The following is an 18,711-nucleotide window of genomic DNA, read 5'->3' on the forward strand; positions in this document are numbered from 1 at the left end:
CAGAACACGATCAGGTTCCCAATTGATTAATAAGTCCCGCGACTAGACACCATATCTATTATTATCCAGAGACTCAAATAAAATTGAAGTATATTTAGAATCACCGTGATATTTTTCACTAAATATCTTTCTATTTCTGAAAGACACAATTAGCGCAATGATTAAAACAAGATAGATTTCTCATTAGAATTGTAATGAAACTTAATTAAAATAATTCAATTATGTTTCAAGATTTAATTATTTCTATCAATGAAAGAGACTGGCAAATGTTCAATTAGATTCGAACGTCTATCATTTTTTGCTCGCCTCACTTTCAAATAAATGTGATTATACTCGACTTTGAATTCTAAAAGAAACACTGCGTCTAATAACGTAAAATGAAAATTAGATCGGGTGAAAATGTTCAAAGCAAAATTTCCGGATTATTTTTACGGAGGAGCGAAAGACGACTTTTTCTGTAAAAAGAATTTGCTTTGTAGTCGAGCTACATGGTGAGAGCGGGGGAGGCGGGGAGGGGGGGGAGGGGACAAAACTGGCCGCGCTGCGTAGTCTAAGAATTTATAATATCGATCTGTGAGAATCGATTTCCGATTAGATACATCGGACAGGTTTCCATCCGCGATCTGATCGCGATTGCCCCGACTACGATTCACATTGTTTCGCAATCAAAGCGGCATGTTTCCAGTGTCGCGGGCTCGTGGACATCGATCAACGCCTCTTCCTGCTAATATTCAAGCCCGAGCTAAATTTTATCGCTTTACGACATTCAAATTCAATTTTCCACAATTGCTTTGTATTTAGTAATTTTCTATGAAAAAGTTAAGTTATGAAGAAAAATGTCACTTTTCGCCATGTAGTCAAAAGTATTATTAACAGTAAATGTCACGATGGAAAAGATATTCTTGGTGGTTTATACTTTGCGTAATTTTAACTTTGCGAGGGATAATTCGACTCTTTTTTTCAGTGACTATATCTATTTAACTGACTACATTTCCTCTCACGAAGAGCCTTCGAATGCCGTAATCCGACACCTTGATGGATCAAAGCCACGACAACGTCGTTAAAGGAGAAACCGGTCGTTCCCTCGTCGTTTCCGCTTCCCCTTCCTTCATTCCGGTTGGCGGTATTTCTCGGCCGCGTAATGTCAGCAGTCACTAAAAAAAACGTTCAAGAGGAGAATGTGGAATAGTCTTACCTCTCCAGAGGCGACCGCCTCACCCGGAATGAAGAGTTCCGGGTAAACGTTGTCCAGGTACCACTTGAACGACTTGCACCCCAGTTTCTTCCTAAGAGCCTTTCGCTCAGATACGTCGCCGTAGTTCCCCTGGAAAAGTTCAATGCACAGTCGGATCATACTTACGAGATAAGGAAAAATATTCAGAGATAAAAATCGTGTGGATATAAAAAGAAATAGAAAATAAAATAAAGATTAAAAATATAAAAGAATGACAGTTTAACAACTTATAAAGAAATAATTAAAATAAAAAGATAACTAAAGATCAATTATCGAATAATAATAAATCGGAATATAACATATTCATAACTTATAGGATTTTCCTATCCTTCAGGATAAAAGATATTTATTAAAAATTTCTTCTAATTATATTTCAAATTAAATCACACAACAATAAAATCAACAATGTTTCTCTTACAATAATTACTTTTCCACATAATAAAACGCTATATTTAAGACTAAAAATCTGTGTGTCTAACCTAACGTTGACGTTACTACTGCGAACGTTTGCTTGCGCCTAAGGATAGGAGTAAACAGAGGACGATTTATCTCATTATATTATGAAGCCATCCACGAGAACGACATCCTCGATAGATTCGATCATTACATAGAGCGACGTGCTTACGGAAGCGATTTATTCTCTACGCTTCGATTTATCTCGCCGATTGGATCTCGGTAGGAGAACAGGGGCGGACAAGCATCAAGGATAAATGACAGATCGTTATAGAGGGGGACGAAAGAAACGTCCTTCAGGAGAGCGAGGACATGCGCGCGAGTCTTAAGGGCACTTGGCACGTTTATGGCCCTTTTTTACGACGAGTCTTGGTCTACGATCCTCTCCATCATCGGCCACCTTTATCGTTATCCTTCATCCCATCCCGACCGATCCATTCAGTCAATGTTTACGCGAAACTTGGATTAAAGAAACACATTCGATTTCTTTAAGTACGCCACGGTAAGAAACGCGAGGTTCAGCTCGCGACCAAAGTAATTTATCACTAGTTATCTATTCTGTGACACAGAGAACGCTAAAGCTTTGTACACGTGCTTTCAAACATAGATCTTTTTTTTTTTTTTTTTGGCAATCGTTGCCGTATCCAAGTACGAAAATATTTTATAATCTATAAATAAATACTTTCATTTCCAATCACGTAAAAAAACCTTCCTCCTATCTTACATCCTAATCCGAGATTCCCTACGTTGATCTTTCTAAGAGATAACGCGCTTCTTTGATCGCATCCCCGGTTGCATTTTGACGAGGGGGTTCGTATAGGAAAGGAAAGTTATGCACGAGACGGCGCACAAGTACTCACCTTGTCGTGACCTATCCTCTGATAGTAGTACTTGGCGTACTCGTCCAGCCACACTTCGCTCAGCCTTATGCTGTTCCTCTTGAGCACGTTCACGCCGCTGCGCCACTTGTAAGGCGAGCGTTTCCTGAAGATGTGGCCCACGTGCGAGCACGGCACGATTTCCAGAGTGCCTGCGAGCGCGTCGAGTTATTGGATTAACGTTTCCGTTCGGCCGTATTACGTTTGTACGTACGTACGTACGGTTACCGGCTAATTCCGAGAATCGCGCGAGGGTAACGAGTGAAGCACGAAAGTAAACGTAAACATGAAACGTTTGTAATAAAAATATATAGATGCGCGCAATCTTTTTTTTTTTTCAATCAAAATAAAGACCAATGGAAATATTGCACGTAAAAAGGAGACAAGTGGCATTTTGTACCGAATTGCAAAAAAAAAAAACCAGCGGTTCTTTTCTGACACACCCGTCGAACTTACCTCCGCACATCCAGGTTTTAAATGATAATTCAAGATTCTCGCCGCCCCAGATGTCGAAGCCGCTGTCGTACGTGCCGATTCGCTCGAAGAAGGTTCGATCTATCGAAAAGAGGCCGCCAGCCATCGTGGGCGACCAAACGGGTTCGGCCGAGTTTTTGTGCCTCTTTTTCTCCCTCTCTGGCACGGCGTGCCAATTGAACTTGTTAACAAATGTTAATACACGTCAGGAATGCGCCCGTAAATGAACTCTCGTGACTTTTTTCAGAGAGTCACAAACCGCTACAATTCAACGTAATCGTGTAAAATAGAAGAATTTAAAAAAAAAAAGAAACGACTATTATCAGTGTGTTTAGAAAAAAAAATAGGCACGTAAAATATTTTATTTTACTATACGTAACGTAACACGGATGTAGAATATCTTTTAAATTACAGTACAACAATTTCTTCCCGCTCGTAAACAATTAGTAACGGTGTGTCGCGCTGTCGCGTGCGAGAATCAATTGCATTCCGCCGAGAGACAGACGTATCCCTCCACGACGTTTCCCGACGCTCGTAGAAGGCGTGAAGATTTCGTTTACCTGGAGATTCCAATCGAATCCACCGACATTTACGCCGCCCGAGTCGCGCCAGTGGTATTCCAGGGTGGTGTCGTCTATAACATCGATCACCGGACAAACTACCGTCGTCGGGTCGCGGGCGATCCGATCCAGAAGTGGCTCCAGCCAGCCCTTCGTACACTCGCAATGGCTGTCCAGATACGTGAGCACCGGAGCTTTGGCTGCCGCGGCGCCCAACAGACGCGCCCTGATAAGGCCCTCTCGTTTGTTCGCCCTGATAATTCTCACCTTCGGATAATTCATCATATAGTCCTCCAACTGGCGCTTGAGATGAGCTGCGGAACGATGAGAGTTTCTCGTCATTCACCTTTTATGTACTGATAAAGCATCGAAGTAACAAGATACCCCGGCGCGTAATATTACTAATATACAAATAAAAAAATACATATTATCTCTTTAATGAAAATATTTCTATCCGTATGTTAATTCTTTCTATGTTATATATCCTGCGTCGTGTCGTGTTATATAATTAGATGAAGGCAGCGCTTGTCATGTCGTTTTATCTCAACCTTAAAGTATATTACATACTTTTTGTGAGAAACGTTGGGCGTTTAATATTAAACGGCTGCATAATTCATGGCGTAATCTCGTAATACATGACGTAGCGTTATTGACGGAACTTGTCGTCTTTAATATCAGGATTTGCTCGAATATTAATCTCGCGGGAACCCGCAGGTTTTGTCTCAATACCATTGTTTGCTAGACCCCGATCGATTTAGAATATAAGTCGCTCGCGGGATCTACGCTTCGACGAAGGATAAATACAACAATAAAGCACCACGCGAAAGCCCGGTTTCTCTAGGCTTCTCTAATGTTTCGATTACGTCTTTAATGTCAGATTACAGTTTATTTATGATGTCATTCGCAAGCTGTTGCGGCAACAACAATCATCCTTCTTGTCGTAGATTCATTTCCAATTTGCAATCAATTTAATCGTATGCTAGATAGAAACAAACGATAATCCCGTATAATGGCTCTCTCTCTCTCTCTCTCTCTCTCTCTCTCTCTCTCTCTCTCTCTCTCTCTCTCTCTCTCTCTGTGTGGATTATTATCATTTTATCGTCAACTTGCTAAAAAGAATAGCTACAATATAGCCGCTTATAGTTCTAATAAAGATTATGCACGCCAGACTAACCCTTAATCCGCCATTAAAATATCCTAACGATCGAATGCAAAATGGGGATATAGTTTACAAACTTAATATTTGAAAGCTTGTTTAGTAGGAAAATAATAGGTAACTTTATCAAGTTGTAATAAGTATTAGTATATGGAAAAAATTTTGTAGTAAAAATTTTACACTATACTTCCGATATAATTCTCTGCAATTTCTTCTCATGTTTCGTATTGTACATAGTTTCCGACATAAAATTTGCTCCGTGTATTATCGTTACAATTTGATTAAAAGAAAATTTATCGCCATGGCATTTCATCATTTTCTTACTCGAATACACATAAATCCTGAGTGAAAAGAAGAATGATATATATCGTCGCTGAAAAGGCTTTAATGTCATTTGTGATTCTCGGTCTCGGCCTGTTATCGGTCGCGTTATTTCTGACAATCGTAGGCGAAATGTAGATTTACGACACGAATCCCACTACAGTTACAGATCGCCGGGCAGCAATTAGCAGATATTCGTGATTTATTCTCCGTTAGGATGGCTTTATGAGGGACCGTGCCCCTAATCCTAAGCCTCTGCCCTGTAAGCTCGGTTAACTATGGATGGTATAATGGGATTCCACGGATCAACGTGTTTCGTGCAAGCGCAATGATTACTGGACGAGACGCCGGCTTGATTTTATGCACCCTTTGGTTGAGCTGCGCGCCTGATGAGCTTTAATACAAAATCGTCATGCTCGACGTACTCTCGTTTTCCATCCCCCTATCCGCTATCCTCCACCGTTTCCGTGCTCCGTATCGATTTGCGAGAAAAGAATTTCTTCGTGCCTTCGCGCCGAGATAGGAAAAATGTAAGAATCGCGCTGTTCGCCCGATCTCCCTGGTAGTCACGAATCGAGAAAATGTTCCTTCTCGAAGCACGCCTCCGAGGTGTGTTAAACCGAGGGGCGCGCTACACCCTCGTTAGCTGCACTCGAACGAGAAGAGATGGACCGTAAGAGATCAGAGTTCAGACATTTAATGCACGCGCAATCGGGGTGCGCGCGCGGGAATTCCGTGCGCATTCCAAACCGAATTAATTTCTAATGAATTCCACCGAACACACAGGGGCACGCATAAACTGGCGCCGGCTATTATTCCAGATTTCATTATGAGTTGCTGAGTGCACTATATGGGGCGTAGATAATGGAAACGCTCAAAGAGCACCACCAGTCTGTCACCGTCAAGAGCGCTCATAATTAACTCCGTAATCCTCGTCGCCAATCCCCTATATAAAAGCTAATTATCGTGCGTGCCGAGGAAAGCTAAAGTCTACGCTGTTCGTTACAACTTTCTTGCGAGCTTTATTAAATAAATTTATTTCCATCCATTCTGTGCATTTTTTCAGCAAACAAAGAGAAAATTTGTAAAAATATAATCTAAAAAATAATATCACACGATATACTGTAATAATATAACTTATATCATTGAAAATATAATGATAAAGCGTTGAAAATAAGTAAAGATAATAAGACTCTCATGAAGGATGCAACCTTGCATATTAAAACCATGCGTAAATTCTCGTTCGTCGTTCGCATCTTAAAAATTTACAACTACCCTTAGGTAAGGGGAGGAAAAAGAAAATGCCCAAATGAAACGCAGTGTTATAATCTCCTTCTGCGATAAAGCGATCAGTTGTCCGTTAATAGCACGTACAAAGCTAACCCAGAGATCGCTGAAGCAAGTGATTATGTTTATAGGTTTAACTTCCGGCCGGGACGAGGGCTTATCTTGAGCTTTTAATAAAGATTGCAGTAACCATCCAAGCTATGCTGTTTTACTGAACCCAGCTTAATCTCAGACACCTTTTCTCTCAGGATTTTTATGTTCATCCTGGTATTACATGGTAGGATTTTACGTGATTATCGATTACCCTCGATAATGCGACGATTAGAGCAAAAAATATTAATACGATGTTTCCAACTTCGGGAATGTTATCACACAATATCTTCGGTTTAAAGTTGACATTTCATATGTATGTGACAATCGCACATTTTTCGAATATAACTGGCACTTTTATTTAATAGGTTACGTAACAATAGGTCCCTTTTTCTGTGTCCAGTACTACTATAGTAATTTAGATTTCGATTTAGTGTCGAACGTCGGTTTATTCGAAAACGTACAGTTACGTTTGAGCTATAATTGCCTTTTTGCATCCAAACAATGCGTACGGGCATACATATTTGTTTCGCCCGCATTTGCGAAATTGCGTGTTTGATATATTTCTATCAACTTCACGTACATGCCTTCAAGCGAGAAGCCTGTATTTCCGAACAGATAAACACGAGTAATCACAAATGTTGTAGTTTTTCCGGTTAATAAAAATATCTAAACTCTCTTGAATAAATGATGAATATTTTTCCGGCAATGGTACACATTTTCGCGAAAAATTTACTTATCGGAAAATGTGAGAACAGAAATCACTCATCAAATATTGATTAATCGAAACAGAAAATGGCCATTAAATTCACGCATTTATTTTACACCAGCAAAATTTCAGACCCCTAAGAATTTTCCGGTTGCCGGACCTTCCTTGCAAATATTTCCCCAATACGTACTTGTAATTTTCGATACAATATAGCCGACGCGTCCACGCCCCGATCTCGGGGAAACGAAAACAAGTGGGGCCGTTAAACTTACAGAGAGCCGAACAGTGGAGTTCGTACGGACCCCTCGTAATTTTCAGGGTGTCTGTAAAGCAGACTGAGAGTTTCTCTTCTATTCACGTCGCGGCGGCACAGTGGAGAGATGGATCGCAATTAATCGATCTATCGCGAAACTACGAAACACTGTCGCGATAACGAATCACCGTTCTGAATGGAGACACGGTTGCACCAGCAAGTACGAGCGAATATAATGGTTCGCGGTTTCCGTTCGCGTTCTGTGCTTACGAGTTTCCTCCTCCCCCCCCCCCCCCTCCCTCCCATCCCTGCCGACGTTCTATCGAGGATTTTTCATCGCTCGGCGATGAGAGCTGCACGAGGATTTATGACGCTACGGAAACGATATGCTATTCCGCACTTCGATCGCGCATAGAAGATATTTCGTTTTGAATCCAAAGTACGTGTGCGGCTCGAGCGATAACGCGAGAGTAACTCGTCCACTTCTCGTTTTGTATACCCGAAAGGAATACTTTAGGTATATCGTATGCCGTGCACGCGCGCGCTTTAGGAACGCAATTTACGTATTAATTTTCTCCGATGAACGTTCGTATGGGAGCCTTGCATTTTCCAATATCGAAAATGGAGTTAAAAATTTATTTTCCACCGCACATGAATAACATGAGGTCTATCGTGCGCATTATTACGAAATTCAAATATTTTTAAGGAAGATAATAACGGCACTTTGTTAATTTTTCCGTATTGCTACTAACGGAAGGGAGGAAACTTACGCATGTCGGAGAAATCGTCTACCAGAATGATTTCTTGTATGAGATGCTCCGGCGATCTGTCCAGCACGGAATGCACCGTACGCAGCAACACGGACCAGGCTTCGTTGTGGAAGCAGATAATTACCGCTGTAGGCGGAAGGTCCTTCAAGTACCTACCAGACTCCTTGCACCTGTAACACAGTGACATCAAAACGATCATTATTATTAAATCAACTGTTAACAATCTGCAGATAAATATAAAAATCTTGTTGTTGAAAATGTATTTCGTAACAAATGCTACTAACGAGATAAACTTAACATAACTCATTGTGCTTCACGATAAATAAATAAATAAATAAATATATATATATATATATATATATATATATATATATATATATAGAGAGAGAGAGAGAGAGAGAGAGAGGTTTTGTTCCGCTAATAATATCAACTTCGATAGTGGATTACGCGATTGTTTGCAGGGCAAGGACGTGCGGCGCGCGTCGGTGGCGCGGTCGAATCGAGTTCGTGAACTGCAGACCGCAACAGAAATGATTACGCGGAACCGATAATATGTACGAGAGAAGATATGTCAGGAAAATACGGTAATACGATTAGGGTAGGGAATGTTGGCAAACTGAACGCCCACGAGGTGTACGCTCGTCCGAAGCTCGCCACAAAATGAATTCCAGGGATGCGGAGATTGCGACTTCCGGACCTAGTTAATGCACGAACACACACGGCCGGTCGGTTGTATATACACGTCACGGTTTACGGATATGCGGATGAATAAAATGTGCGCTTTCTTTGTTTTTCCCCGGCGATATTCGCGAGAGCTCGCACGTACATTAACATTATTGTCGTTAAATTCTATACACGTCGTATTTATCCAATATTTACTTCATTGCACTGTATTCACGATTTCATAGTATCGTAATACATTTAATACGTGAATGCATTTCAATTCATAATGGATGTCTTCGTAATTAGCTCCGCTATAAATACGCACGCTCCCACCCGTGGAGATAATTATCATATATTTATTCAAAGTATTCGTTTGTAATTAGCGCATTATACTGCAGCCGAGAATAAGTACGTTGTACACATTACTATCGCGCGCGTTGCGTGCTAATGAAGCGATTACGCGAAGTGCCATTCAATAACGGCTATTACTATGATTACCATCTGTGAATAATTTCAATTAACAGCTGCCAGCACACGCATCGCTCACGAAGTGTACTGTTTGCCAAATTTCCGATTTATCGTTCCTGGTGCAGCGAAGCGAATATCTACTCGTGAATGAGATCCCTTCATAATCAGCTCCTATGTCGAATCGAAGGTGTTTTGTGTCAGATGAAACGTATAATTTATTGTGTCTATGTAGATCCGTAAATAAATAACTTTTCACTAATGTAATATTGGAAAAAAGTAAAATAAACGGTATAACATGGTAAAACAACAGAATTGCAACCAATAATAAAGTAAAAAAGCACTTTTTGAAAAGAATAATCAACCTTATTATTTTGCTGAGTATAGCTAGAATATAAACGTGGATATACGAGAAGAGGATTACTGAGATATGATATATTTTGAAGTTCTGCAACAGAAATTGCAAGATAAAATAATATCATTGATTGAATGTCGATAATATAATATACAGCGACGACGTAGAGAATAAATACTTTATATTTCCATTTCTGTGTATTCACATTTATTCAAAACAAATATTCAACAAATTTCGTATACGGAACAGTAAACGATTAAATATTACATAAATTGTCGCGGATATTTATAGATAATTTATTTTAATCAATGTTCATAATAAATTCAATTATACTAAAACTATATATAATGTTATATATTGTAAGAAAAAGAAAATTTCAGAATTGCGCCAATTTTATTAATCACATTGTATCAAATTAAAATGAATAAAAATCAAATCAAATATATAGTTTTTTTCACATAGTAAATTATACTAAAAGATTTTATCAGTAGTAAAAAATTGATAAAACTGTAATGTAGTTAAATGTGTAATACTTGACGTATAATGTGTAATATTGAAGTCAACTCTCCGAAATTAGGTTCCAAGATGTGAAAGAAAAAAATAAATAAAACATATTTTGATAATTTAATTTTACTTATTACTATCCAGAAACTTAATATTTTTGGATCTGCAATGATCATCAAAAACATACTAATTTCCTACCACTTAAAAAAAAAGTTTAATCAACATAAAAATTATTCTATTTTACTGCAAATTTATTTCATCATACTAAAATTCTTCGATTAAATATACAACTACGTTCGTTTACTATAACATATATTGAGTCAATATAAATTATATATTAAGCTGCCTTTATAAATATGGTACAGAACTAAACTTTCAATGTTTATTTAAGACAAATAAGTTATTAAAAAATTCTTTTATTACAATTTTCTTAAAACAATAATACAATTAAGTCGTCATATTTAACTCTCAGATCGAGTTAGTTTACCTATAAATTGTGAGTTTTGTGTGTGTGTCTCACCTTGTCTTCTTTTAAAGCATAATTTTTTATGGAGTGGTGGAAAGAAGCGCACTACAATAAAATAATAAAAAAAATTCTCTTATAAACAAAAGGAGAGATTTAATTTCTCTATCTCAAATGCTGTATTTGATCATAAATTCTTAAGAATAATGCATGTTATGTCAAAATAATTAAAAATTAATAAAATTATTAAGATAAAACATAATGGTTTAAATAAAAATTTCGTAAGGCTAAGAGAAAAACAGAAATGTCTATTTTAAAAAATATAGCATGATTTTGAAACAGACAACTAATCTAATATTAACTTTTATTATAAGATTAATTTGAGATTCAAAAAAGCGTCAGAATCTACTTTTTATTAATTCCAAATTTGTTATTAAACAACCTGCTGATATATACAATAACAGTAAATACAATTGTATGAATAGTAATAATGAATAGTAAAGTATAAATAAATGGGATTGTCCGAATATATTATGCAAACTGCTCATAGGTAAATAATATATTAAACTTCCATACAGAACAATAGTATTTAATTTTCATTAGAAATTTTACATATTATATTATAAATTACGCAAAATACATAAAAAATTTTAATAAATATATAAAACATTCAATAAATATTTAATTTAAAAAAAAAACAACTTTTTTGGTCAATCCATTATTAAAAGTCAATCAAGTTTAAAATAATACATATGCAATGTATATATATTTGTAAAAAGGAAGTGCGTTTATTTGTTTTAAATTTTTGTAACTCATATTCTAATCAAAATTTTTTAACTGTATTTGACATTTTGAGGTAATAAGAGTTGTTTTTCTGAAAATCTAGAGTGGGTGATAGCGATAGAATATTTAATTAAAAAAAAAACATAAAGGTTGCAAGTAAAAAGAAAACAAATAAGTTTCTGACTTTTCATTGACAAATATTCAACAAATAAATTATTTTTCTTATCTTTTTGAGTAAAATAATTTTACATTATTATTTGTGAGTGCTCTACGATACATATCTATAATAAAAATTATTCAAATGGATGGAAAGAAAGTAAAAAGAAGATAAAATTAAATCTTTTTACTTTTATATGCATTTTATTTTAAAGTTATTTTAATGAAGATTTTATGATTAAAGTTTGTACTATTATTTATTTTTTATAGATGCAAAGAGAAAATTAAAAGAATAAAATAAAAAATTTTGCTTCTAAGGTTTTCAAACGACAAAAGAATGAAAAATTAAAAACAATTTTATTTCATCTCTTTTAATTTTTATGAGAGAGAGAGAGAGAGAGAGAGAGAGAGAGAGAATTTTAATTTTAAAATCTCTATTGAAATAAACATGCACAAAACAGTGAAAAAGTTTTTAAAAATTTTACTCTCTTGTATCCCCCATCGCCTCAAATCCATAACGTTTATTATGTATCACCAAATAATAATTATGTCAAACTAAGAATAACAAAAATTGAAATTGAATAGAAATTTTAAAAATATGCATGCTTTTCTTCTAGATATTCCATCATTGACTAAATTTTCGGACATAACAACTTTTTCTATTCAACTACCTCTATTTGATATCAATGGGTTTATAAACTTTGATTAGAATCCAAGTTACACTGAAAATAAAAAATCGCGAACGGGCTTTCTAAAATTTAATGGATTAATTCACAGTATATTCAAGTTTTTGCGTGCGCGTAGTAACAAAATGTAGTAATATTAATTATTAAAATAATCTAAGTTTATATTGTTTTCCATGTGTATTCTCTAAAATAACATTCGTGTAAAACATACGTTTCCTATGTTATCGTTGATTACGTATCTGATGCGCCTTAACCATACATCAGATAAGCTTTTGACTAGAAAAGCAAAAGAGGCTTGCAAACGCCCGGGCTGAATCAACATTATTTGCATTTGCATTCCTCTCATTCCGCATTAGTTTGTGTACTCAATTTTAGTAGTAAAGCCGGCGAAATTCTCATTTTCAAATGCCGAGCACTTGAGGTTTTTTATTTCCAACATTGTCGGTGATAAATCTCGCGGTAATAACGGGTTCCACAGAGAAAATTCTGACCGCGGTTTGTCATTATTATCGCACATAATTCTTTTGCAGCAATAACAGGCTTCTTAATCTATTTTTCTATAAGTCATCCTTAATTTATGTTATGAGTGATGGCACTTATTATGTTAAATTGTTAATATTTTAATATAATTCATATAATTTACATTTAAAGAATGTAACAAAATATCATCTTACTCGATATATCAACTTCTCATATATTAATTAATGCAAGATTTTTCTCGCTCGTTCAAAAAAAAAAAAGATCTCTAATAAATCCGCACGTGCGAATTATCAATTCACAATGCGTTATACGTTATGCTATCCAGCTGAATAAACTTAAAATCGCAATCTTTTGTTTAAGCGTTTAAACGTTATGCCCACATTCAATTATATGACGGAATGAATGATTCTATTAGTTTGGGAGAATCTGCTTATCAATGCGTATTTATGCTGCTTGCACAGTTTGAAAGTAAATCACAGCAATATCATCACAGTCGTATTAATAATCGCGAGTGCGCGCGGCCGCGAATATAAATCGCGCGCGCGCGCGCGGGACGGCTCGAACAAAGTGGGAAATCGCTTAAGCCGGTAAACGCATCGATCGTTTCCAGTCGATTGACGTTCAACAGCGATATCCTCTTTCCCGTCGACAAAAGAGACTCCATTGTTGGACGGCGCACGGGATGGGTACCTCGAAATCAGCCACGGATATCGAATGAGAAGCGGCTCCTTCGCGCGTTCAGCACATTCGGCGATCACCCTTACCACCCCCTTATCGTTCTCCCTCCCCCGTTGCCCCCCTCCTACCCGTCATCTCAATCGCCTAAACCCCGCGAGGCGTTGCACTCGATCAAACGCGTCACGTTTCATGCTGCATCCCTCCGTTGCATCCCGGCCCGCATCCCGGATGGAATTCTATTTGCGAGTCTCTTCGCCGTAGGCATGCCGCCTGCGGGGATCTTGACTTGTCTTCATTCGCGGAAATTGAAGAAATAGGCGCAAGCGCGCGAAGTGAGTGAAAGTCAAATACCGTGGAAGTGAGTGAGTGAACTTCGGGGGGAACGATGTTGTGCCGCGAGAGGAGAGAGAGAGAATCAATTTCTCACGCCTAAATTCCTCCTCCTTCACTTCCTTTGCTCTCGTGTCCAATAAATCGTAATGAATTCTCAGCGATTGCGTGAGTCGAGATTTCGTCCAATTAAAGTTCCAACTGCGATAAATTATTGTGATCTTTTCGCGTTCTACCGCCATTAAAAGTTAATAAAGCTTGAGAAAATATAATTTGTTTCTCAAAGTTTCCAAAAGGAAAGCGCCTTATAATGGAATTTATTGATTTGCAGTGTATCCAAGTTTTCATCTCATCCCTCTTGCTTGCCCGCAATAAAATGCGAGGGAAATGTCTTAAAACTCGCTAGGCTATCAGAAAATGCAGAATGAGATGTACAATCTAATTTAGTTTCCCAGCGTAATTACATCTTTAAAGAAAAACTTTTGCGGGGGTAGCATTGTAAAATATCTGCTTCAGCGTTTCGCAGAAAGATAAATGAAAGTTTCGTGAAGCTAATTGCGGCTTTTACGAGTATCTCTCTTGTCTTTCAAGAATCGTTTGTCTACGGAGCTTCGGATTATGTTATAACATTCAACGTTGACACGCCGTACAAATGTTTTTGCATTTTTTCCCCTTCTTAACTGTACTCACACATATTCAAGTCAACAATTAATAAAACAAATCAATTAGCATAAACAATTAATAATAATGAAATAATACTTCGTAAGTCGCGATAACGCGTCACGCCTTTGTGGCGTCCAAAATTAATCTGAATATCTGTAGTCGTAAAACAAAGAATGTACGTTTTGACGTAATTCAAGAGATCTAAGATACCCGAGGATTCTCGTCATAACCGATGGATAAAGAGTACTTTTCTCGTGCAAGATTATAGAACCATCCGCGGTGAAATAGATCCACATTTTTAAGAAAAACGACTGAGATGGTTCTAATATAGCTGGAACTATCTACGTTAGAAATACGCGAGCCACGTAAACTCGAATCCCGACTTTTCGTCGAACAAGGGTCGCACAAAGTTTCTTATCGAAAACGTGTGGCGCTCATACATTCCTCCATATATGTAATACAATAAAATATGATATGCAATGTAACTGAAAGATTTTTTACGAAAAACTAAACAGTCCATTTTTTTCAAATCTCTCGTCATATCATGAACAATTTATATTCCGATAAAAATCAAACGAGAAGTGTAATAAAAATAGATAGTAAAATTTCCACAAGAATTCAAATCAATAAAATCAGAGAAATTTTTGGAAATAAAGGTTGTAATAAAAAGTGCAGAAATTACTCTGCTTTATACTTAAAATAATATTCCCTTCTTAATCTCTATTATTATTCTTAAAAAAATTAATGTAAAATAATATAGAATAAATAAATAGGTAGTAAATATAAAATACTCGCAAAAACCAAACAAGTTCAAAAGTTTTTTTCAAAACATTCAACAACGTTTACAACTTTGTTTTTATGTTTATTACGTGTCCGAAAAAAAAAATTACCATATTTATACAATGAACTGTTTAAAGGGGAGAGTGTTTTGTTTCCTGTAAATTTAATTTTTTTGGACTTGTTTGATTTTTGTATAGGAAACCTTTCAATTACACCTTACTTTTAACCGACAGTTATTTAATTCACGAGGCGCTTTTCATGGCGAAAATCAAGCCCGGAGCAAGATGCGCGTTGCGTATTTTATTTCGAAATACAGTTTACCGTGTATTCCCGTTTGTTGCTCCGCGTCGAGGGTAATCTGGCAGGGCGGAAAAAAAAAATACAGGCGCGGTTTCAATTAGCCCTCCGCGATGAGAATATCGCAACTCGCAAGCTCGTATCCGCTCCGCGGGGTGCCGTAAAGATCCATAATAGCCCGGCGGGGCGCGGACTTTCGGCTGTGGGGGTAAACGAGGATACCCATGATGAAGTGTTTCTCACCTTCCCCCGTGCGCCGCGGGAAATTACGTGTATACGCACGTGTACGTGCACGCGCGGGGCCGCCGCTAAGTTACGAGGGTTTTCGCACGCGGGCGTGAGCGGAATGTGTAGCTGTATACACGTTCCGTTCGCAGTTAACTCGCGAATTATTGTCTCGTTTATATCGCCGTATTTAATTTCGCGGGATCTCGTCGTGAGTCTGCGCTCGCGCGGCAACGTGTTACGTTTATGTCAAAGCTCCATTCGCCGGGTGGAAATAAAGAAGAAAGCGAACGCCGTTCTGACACGCAAGCTATTTTCCTGTAGCTCAGTATTACTTAATAACCAGGTTTATCTGTACCACCGACTCCACTTTTGCTGTTCAGTATGACGCTAATAATAATTATAATTTGTTGAGCCGTGTAAATGCATGCCAACGTCACAAATTCCCAACGTGTTTTTTTATACAAGCGCAAATTTTCCAAACAAAATCTCCCCGCGCTTTTCTCGTACCTACGCGTTAATTTTCATAAAGAGAGAGAAGCGCTGGTAAAGTACTGGGAAGAGTTGCATGCGAATCTCGGCTACTTCTTAACGCAGATAAAGCGAAGTATATTAGAGAGCGGCAGAGATAGAAACGACTCGAAATCCGAGAGAGAGAGAGAGAGAGAGAGAGAGAGAGAGAGAGAGAGAGAGAGAGAGAGAGAGAGAGAGAGAGAGAGAGAGAGAGAGAGAGAGAGAGAGAGAGAAAGAAAGAGAGAAGTTCGTAAAATCGCTATCATTGAAGTACAAAGCTCCTCCTGACACGCGAGACGTGTTTGAATCAAAGTAATCGCGCGGCACCCTACTCGCCCGATTGCTTCGCGAGTAAAACCGATTGAAATTCAATCTTAACGAGACGGCGCTTGACGAGCGCTTTGACAGCGTTCGTCGTGGCGCGCGAAAACGAATGCCCTTACCCGCGTAATGCAGAGAGCACTTGCCGGTGACGACTGTCGGGAGATCGCGCAGTAAGTTTTCCACGGAAAGCGCGAAATATACGGCAGCACGGAGATTCCATATACGCGCGTGTCATAAAATCCCAAGTGAGCTTGGCTGCGCGACGACAGCTTTGTATCCCGATATGGCACCAGCGACATCGGGGGTGCCCTAGTGGGACGCGAGAGGAAGAACAGAAGCGTCCTTGATACACGCGATGCTTTCCAGAATTCTCGGCTTCTCTATTCACGTCAGATTTTAGCGCTAAATATGTAACACGTCTGAGCTCCCTCACGAGTGGATAAGTCTTACGGCGACACGCGCGTCAAGAAGGATATGCAGGAAATAACATACATCCTGATATAATAAATTGTTTCCAAATATATTCAAAAGAGACGCTTCAATCTCGCCCCGTAATCTTTTACTATCGAATTACGTCGTCAAGCCGCGGATAATCTGTTCGCGAATCTGTGGGGGAAAAATTATAATTTTAGAGAGAGACTGACGGGAAATTTTGAGATACACTTTAAATGCTATTACGCCATGAAATTTCACCTAGAATTCGTGTTGAAACTTGATTTGCGATTGCAGAATCCCGTTTCCGGGCAGCGTGTAAAACGAGTATAAAATAAGACGTCGGTAGAGCGTGTAATTTTTTTTTTTCGCTTTGAATTCTGCTTTGATTCACATCTTTTGAGACTTCAACGCTTTATACAACTTACACGAGTTTGTTCAAGATGCTTCTTAAATTGCAACAAAAAAAAAAAATTGAGTCGGGAACAAGCAACGTGGCTTCACTGTGGCCGGTTAAATATTTTACGCGAGCATTGCGCCTAAAATGTTCCTTCTAAACGTCTCAATGACGTGACGCGAGATTATAATTCGACAATGTAGCGCCGCGGCGGCTTTACGAGCGTCGCCGCCGCCACCGCCGCTCGCAGCTACGTGTGTGTACATACCTCGTAAAATTTCACGTACAACAGTTGACAGCGTTAACATGACAGCTTTGTGTCTCGAGGCAACAGTGAGATAGTCTAAGAGACAACACAAGACGCCTACCATTTCAGTACCGTGAGATGCTGCGCTCCTCTCTTCCTACTCCTCGCTCTGGTAACTCGCATATTGCAGTTGCGCGATCGTATACGCCCGCTACCCCCCCCCTTTCCGCCCTCCGGATTTATCCTACTGTGGGATTTCCGTCGCACGGAAGGAAAATTCCGCGTATACAGTCCAATCCCGGTTTTTCAGTTTATTACAGCGCCGTTCTCCGCCGTACTATATAATTTTACGTATAGCGTAGTTTACGCGGTTGTTTCTACTTGTAGCGTCTGTCGCAATGTCGGTCACCACACCGCGCGAAATACATTTAGTCAACTGTAAGTAATTAGTGGCTTGGCAAATATTCCGACTCTGCTTAAAATGTGTTATATTTGGCTTGACATTAAGTTACAATAACAATGCGCATGCAAAACTTCGTTACATCAAATTGAATTTAACGTATGTAATTCCCGTTATATTATTTTCATGTTACACAAGTGAAAATATTTATTAGAGGAATAATACGAGGAATAAAATTCTGCCTGTGATGCAGTTTGGAATAAAATCGCAGTCATCGGTTGACGACTGGAGCGTCCTAATTAACCGGGTTTTTATAATTGTTAATAACAGTCAAGCGTGAAGTACTTTGTCGTTAGCAAATTACATTCATACATTTTATTTTATTAAACAAGCAAATATGTACAAATGTCTAAAAAAAAAAAATTAAAAATGCACGAATGAATACAAACAAAGTTAAGTAAAGTACCTGTACCCAATATGCTCTAAGCTTTGGAAATTTTTGCAATTTTTTTATTAATACAAAATTGAAAAGGTCAGATTTAAAATAGGAAACATTTCTGAAACTAAAAAAAATATATATAAAATATTTTCAATTATTTATATTATAAGTATAGTAAAGATTTTAAAAAAAGATAGCACTTGGGCCATATTAATTACATATATATTATATCATGTGGCCCAGCTA

General features: G+C 38.0%; 1 protein-coding gene across 3 annotated transcripts in view; it reads right to left on the minus strand.

Annotated features, from left to right (window-relative positions):
* LOC105839349 (putative polypeptide N-acetylgalactosaminyltransferase 9) overlaps window positions 1-18,711 on the minus strand; it is a 217,757-nt gene that overhangs the window by 17,702 nt on the left and 181,344 nt on the right. For all 3 annotated transcript variants that reach the window (XM_036293852.1, XM_036293850.1, XM_036293851.1), the window contains 5 exons: window positions 8,186-8,355; window positions 3,600-3,913; window positions 3,022-3,220; window positions 2,548-2,717; window positions 1,196-1,324 (listed from right to left, as the gene is read on the minus strand). In XM_036293852.1, the coding sequence (XP_036149745.1) occupies window positions 1,196-1,324; window positions 2,548-2,717; window positions 3,022-3,220; window positions 3,600-3,913; window positions 8,186-8,355 (982 nt within the window). The remainder of the gene's footprint in view (window positions 1-1,195; window positions 1,325-2,547; window positions 2,718-3,021; window positions 3,221-3,599; window positions 3,914-8,185; window positions 8,356-18,711) is intronic.

Source organism: Monomorium pharaonis, chromosome 11, assembly GCF_013373865.1.
Source record: "Monomorium pharaonis isolate MP-MQ-018 chromosome 11, ASM1337386v2, whole genome shotgun sequence".
In the NCBI taxonomy this organism is placed as follows: domain Eukaryota; kingdom Metazoa; phylum Arthropoda; class Insecta; order Hymenoptera; family Formicidae; genus Monomorium; species Monomorium pharaonis.